Source organism: Parasteatoda tepidariorum, chromosome 5, assembly GCF_043381705.1.
Source record: "Parasteatoda tepidariorum isolate YZ-2023 chromosome 5, CAS_Ptep_4.0, whole genome shotgun sequence".
Lineage (NCBI taxonomy): Eukaryota > Metazoa > Arthropoda > Arachnida > Araneae > Theridiidae > Parasteatoda > Parasteatoda tepidariorum.
In genome coordinates this window covers 33,750,317-33,756,316 of record NC_092208.1, presented here as the reverse complement: position 1 = coordinate 33,756,316, position 6,000 = coordinate 33,750,317, and the positions used below count along the sequence as shown (strand labels likewise).

The following is a 6,000-nucleotide window of genomic DNA, read 5'->3' as shown; positions in this document are numbered from 1 at the left end:
AGTTTATGCTTGCAATTTAACGAAAAAAGTAAAATAATATATATATATATANATTCAATATATTAATCTATTATTCTATCTATTATTCTATCTATTAATATATTAATTCTAATTAATTAATATTAAGTTAATTCTAAAAATAAAACAAATTTAAAAATTTTGAATAAAAGAAATGAATGTAACAAAAAAACGAATTGATTAATTAATATCTAAAAAAAATAATTCTTTCATAAATTTGTGAAATGAGAAGTAATATATATTAGTTAAAATATTTACTGAAGTTAGAATAATTATTTAAGCTTTTGCATTTGTACCAGATAGTTTAAAATTATGAGTAAAAATCAACAGTTAAAATAGCAAGTTAAGTTTAGTTAAATTTGCTGAAACCAATACTCATTCATGATTTACTGATTCATAGTACATATTCTACTTCTAACTTTTTTAGTTTAAAAATATGGGTTAAATCAGAAACACACAGTGAACTCATATTAAAATACTATAAATATAAAGGACTTAAATTAAGCAATCTGCATGAAACAATTGAAACCACAGTGAAAACATTGATCAAAGTAAAATATCGTTTTGGAATTCCATTGCGCAGACGCCATCTTTCAGACGATGAACATATAAGCACGTGCATCTTCCGAATTCACCACTTATCCTGCGCTATCGAACCACTCGGATAAATTCTTCAGCATTTGTTTTCGCACTCCGTAACGTAAGAAAAGAATAAAGAAAGCCGCAATTTCTTCCAGAATTTTCCCAGTTTTACATGCGCAAGTTTGAAAAAGTTTTAAATGATTCTAAATAATAAATCTCATGGTTAGCTACTTAGTTTTTTAACTAATATGAAGATTTATTAAATAATTTTTTTATGAAATTTGAATATTTGTAAGCATTTTGATGACAGTTACAAACTTAAAAACAAAAATTCAAAATTAAATTATCCCATAATAAAAAATGAACTATCAAAATTGAAATTGTTAAAAATAGCTGTTTTTAATTATTATAATATTCATAACATCAAAATTGTGAACTTGTAAAAAAAAATTTCTGTAAAACGTAATAAAGAATGATAAACTTGCAAGTTCAGTTTTACGATCAACATATGATTATTCATGATAATAACTAAGAGTGTACTTTTGTTTGGATACAATTATGACACAAAGACATTAAATTGGATTTTGAAAATCAACAAGAATCCTCCTCCAATATGATCCTTGAATCCTTCTGTCAATATTATGGACTTCATAATTTTTATGTTACAATACTTTTTGGTATTATAAGCAGCGGTAAGTCAATCTTGATATATTCTTATCTGATACTATATGTCATTAATATTAAAATCATATATTTTCTTATCTGATTTTAATCATAAATTAATGTTAGTGCATTTAAGTAATCAACAATTAATTTTAATAAGTTTAAAGACTGTGTATTAAAAAAAATAAAACTTCAAGTATTGTACTCCAAGAAATTAAATCATAAAAAACAAAACAGTATTAAGAGAAATTTTAGAAATTTGGTATTGTTATATGATTTTTGTTTGAAAAAAGTTCTGCTTTATTGTGATTTGTTTTATCGCATCACTAATATTTTAAAGGCACTATTTTATTCTAATCTTTTGACACTAAATTTATTTTTAATATGCGTTACTTAACTTGTTTTTATTAAATTCATAATTTTACCGCAGGGATTGTTTTACCTGTAAACAATAATCAACCAGTTATAGCAATTATCAATTTTTATCTTTTTTAAAAATATCTTTATCTTTTAATAAAATTTGTAAACATATTTAATTTTTAAATTGAAAAAAAATATATAATAAAAAATATTACTTTTAAGAAACCATTTACACAATGCTTTTATCTTTACATATAAGTATTGTTTAGACTTAACATCCAATAGAAATTAACACAATTATTAAACTTTTTATACTAATTAGGCAATTTAATAATTAGTAAATATTTTACTAATTAAAAATCTTCTAGTTAATCTTAAACAATTAACAATTAAACTATAGAGCTAAGCACAGTGAAATATACTTAAAAAGTCAAAAATTTGATCTGTAAAAATAAAATATGTTATTAATAATATTAAAAAACGATAGAACACTCTTTATTATTATGTATTGCTTATTATTATATATTGCTTATTATTATATATTACATATGGCTTAAAGAAATTAGGCTATAAATTGATATTATGATCAATAAAACCAAATATTACGAGAAATTAATGGGTTTTATTTCTTGGATTAGTCATTACTCAAACAAGAGCTAAATTTTTTGCGTATTCTTGCTCTTTAAAATTAAAGCTAAAGCATTATATATTTTAGTGATATCTACCACAACATATTATATTTATATATCAGTGATATCGATTATATATATGACATATTTCAATAATATCAATTAAGATAAAAACTTGTTTGCGAAAAAAAATTAGTTTGAATTGTTTGTTAGTTTTAAAGTTCTGCTTTGCATAATCTTATTAAATTAATTTTTAACAACTGTATTTTATCACAACTAATAAAAACAAATCACAATTTTTTTCTTTGATTGAAATTTTATCCGTTTTATCCTTAAAATGAAATGCATTTAAAAATAATTTTATAATTATTATGAAACATTCAAATTTTGTTTTAATTTGCTCATTTTATTTTATTTATTTTTTATTGTTTTACTAAAAATTATTAAATTGTTTGACCAGTTGAGTTAAACTTCTCAAAATAATTAATATATTTAATCATATAGGCTTAAAAACTTCTACTCTACTGATGCACGATTATATTATGGTTAGTCCAAAGTGCACAGAATAGATAAATAACAAACGCAACGTAATAAAATACATACAATAATATGCCCAAAAAATAATAAGCAAATTCATTTGTGTTTATATAATATTTACAAGGTGACAAGGGACTTTCAAAGAAGCAAAAATTTGTCAAAAAATCGATATTTTACATTTTATATTTCTGAAATCTTGGCATTTAACTGAACATTTAAAAAAAAAAATTCTGGAATAAGAGCAAAACTGATGAAGTTATGACCATTTCAGTTTTGACCACACCCCTTTGTTTACCTTTTTTTGAATGTAGGTAACTGTTAAAATTAGTTTAGTTTAAAATTAATTTTAAATTAGTTAAATATTTTGTTAATTTCTTTAAAGAAATTTGAAGTATATAATTATTAAACTATTTCATTAGACAATATTTATAGGTATTTATATTAAAAACAAGAAATATTTGTTCAGAAGTAAAATTTGCAATGAAAAAGTAGTAAATGTCATTTTTATCAAAATGTCTTTTTTGACAAATTTACNTTAAAATTTGTTATAATTAATAATTAATAATAATTAAAAAACTGTTTTTAAGAAACTATTTACACAATACTTTTATCATTACATATAAGTATTTTTTAGACATGTACTTAACATCCAATAGAAATTAACATAATTATTCAACTTTTTAAACTAATTAGGCAATTTAATAATTAGTAAATATTTTACTAGTTAAAAATCCTCTAGTTAATCTTAAGCAATTAACAATTAAACTATAGTGCTAAGCACAGTGAAATGTACTTAAAAAGTCAAAAATTTGATCCGTAAAAATAAAATATGTTATTAATAATATTAAATAAAAAGATATAACACTCTTCATTATTATGTATTGCTTATTGTTATGTATTGCTTATTATTACTTATTGCTTATTATTATATATTGCTTATTATTATATATTACATATGGCTTAAAGAAATAAGGCAATAAATTGATATTATGATTAATGAAACCTAATATTATGGAAAATCAATGGGTTTTATTTCTTGAATAGTTATAACTCAAACAAGAGCTAAATTTTTTGCATATTCTTACTCTTTAAAATTAAAGCTAAAGCATTATATATTTTAGTGATATCTACTACAACGTATTATATTTATATATCAGTGATATCGATTATATTTATGACATATTTCAATAATATCAATTAAGATAAAAATTTGCATGAGAAAAAAAATTAGTTTAAATTGATTGTTAGTTTAGAAAGTTATTAAATTACTTTATAACAACTGTTTTTTATCACAGCTAATAAAATTAAATCAATTTTTTTTTCTTTAATTGAAATTTTATTCGTTTTAGCCTTAAAATGAAATGTATTTAAAAATAATTTTATAATTATTATGAAGGCATTCAATTTTTGTTTTAAGTTGCTTATTTTATTTTATTTTATTTTTATTGTTTTACTAAAAATTATTAAATCGTTTGAGCAGTTGAGTTGAACTTCTCAAAATAATGAATATATTTAATCATATGGGCTTTAAAAACTTCTACGCTACTGATGCACATTATGTTATGGTTAGTCCAAAGTGTACAGAATAAATGAATATCAAGCGTAACGTAATAAAATACGTACAATAATATGCCTGAAAAATAATAGCAAATTCATTTGTGTTTATATAATATTTACTTAATTTAAATCGCTTTAAATTTCCTTTCCTTAATATTAAAAGAGCATCCTATTCTGGCACTTTATGCTGCTTTTTTTAAACAGCTATTGGGATTAGGTTTTGAAATTAAAAAAAAATTAATGTTGAATCAATAAAATCATAAAATAAATTAACGTGCAATAATGATGTTTAATATAGGATATTCGAAATAGGTCCATTTATAGTTGCGATGAGATAATTTTTTAATTAAAGAAAACTTGCAAAGCACTACCTTTATAAATTCTGAGCTGAATGAATATCAACATTCCATTACTTTTCTATTTTATTTTTTAAATAATTTTATACTAATCCATATTGGATTATTGTAAAATATTATCTGGTGGCGTTTATCATAGGTAATATTTAGTCTATTCTCTTTTAAACCAGATATCCACTGATAATTTTCAAACTTCAACACGCAAACAAAACTTCAAAAATAAGAGTTTTTAATTTTTCATGGGTGAGATAAATTGGTGAATCAGATAATCTTTTTTTTCTTGAAAAATAATTTATGATGCTTCAAGTAATTGTTCTTTCTGAATGGTGGTTTTGTCTTTTGAAAGTGAAGTTTCTCAAAATATTACTTGCGAAGAAATATCTGAGAGATTTTCACTGCATTGGAAAAAATTAAAAAAACCGGGTTATTTCATAAAAAAAATGCTCATATTTTCATGAAACATGAAAAACATGCCTTAGTTCGAACTGAAGTTTATGTACATAGATTACAACGTTATAAAATATATGCTGGATCTGAAGATAACAAGCAATAAGCCAACTTTTCCAAAGAAGCTTCAAAATGTCTGAGAAAATGTTTGAAATTTCAACATCGATTTTGTCTGTAAAAACTGTGCTAAAGAAAATTCTAGCTTCATATTCCAAAATTACAAAACACTAAAGAATTAATGTGAAAAGTAGGTAAGAAAAACCTTCATTTGTTCCTTAGATATTTATGATAAACTGAAGATATTTATTTTATTTCTTACATAGCTTGAGCAGTCATTTTCTAGGAAAGCTATACTTTTTAAATACATTGTACTCTTACATGAACTTTATTTTCACTTTCTACATTTCATGAGTAAACTTTCCGTTTCACAATAGCTAAGATATTTTAAAAAACCTTTGAAGAAAGTTTTCATAAATAGTTTTATTGACTTTTATGTTGAAATTTAAGATTTCAAACTAGTTATTTACAAAACAACTTTTTCCACAGTTGAAAGAATTCTACAAGTCTGTACTTCCAACGTTTTCTCTGAATTTTGTCTTAAAAACTGAAAAAGACGTTCTTATGTTCTTAAATTCGCATAAATAATGTTTACATTGGTTTCTATAATACATTCCTTAATAAAAAAAAGTAGTTAAGAAAAATAAATTATTATTTTCTCTGAAGAATACGGTCCGATATTCAAGAATGATATTTTAAACCCTTTTTTTAAATAGAATTTAATTAAAATTTATTACAGATTTTATTCTAGGTAGCAGTGTTTTTAAGAAGAAGAGTCTGCCCGTCTGATAACC

General features: G+C 22.3%; 1 protein-coding gene across 1 annotated transcript in view; it reads left to right on the top strand.

Moving 5' to 3' along the window:
* Positions 1-654: 654 nt before the first annotated feature.
* Positions 655-6,000, top strand: part of LOC107436155 (neurotrimin-like) — a 30,719-nt gene continuing 25,373 nt past the window's right edge. The window contains exon 1 of the mRNA XM_043040310.2: positions 655-1,292. Coding sequence (XP_042896244.1) covers positions 1,214-1,292 — 79 coding nt within the window. The 5' untranslated portion in view covers positions 655-1,213. The remainder of the gene's footprint in view (positions 1,293-6,000) is intronic.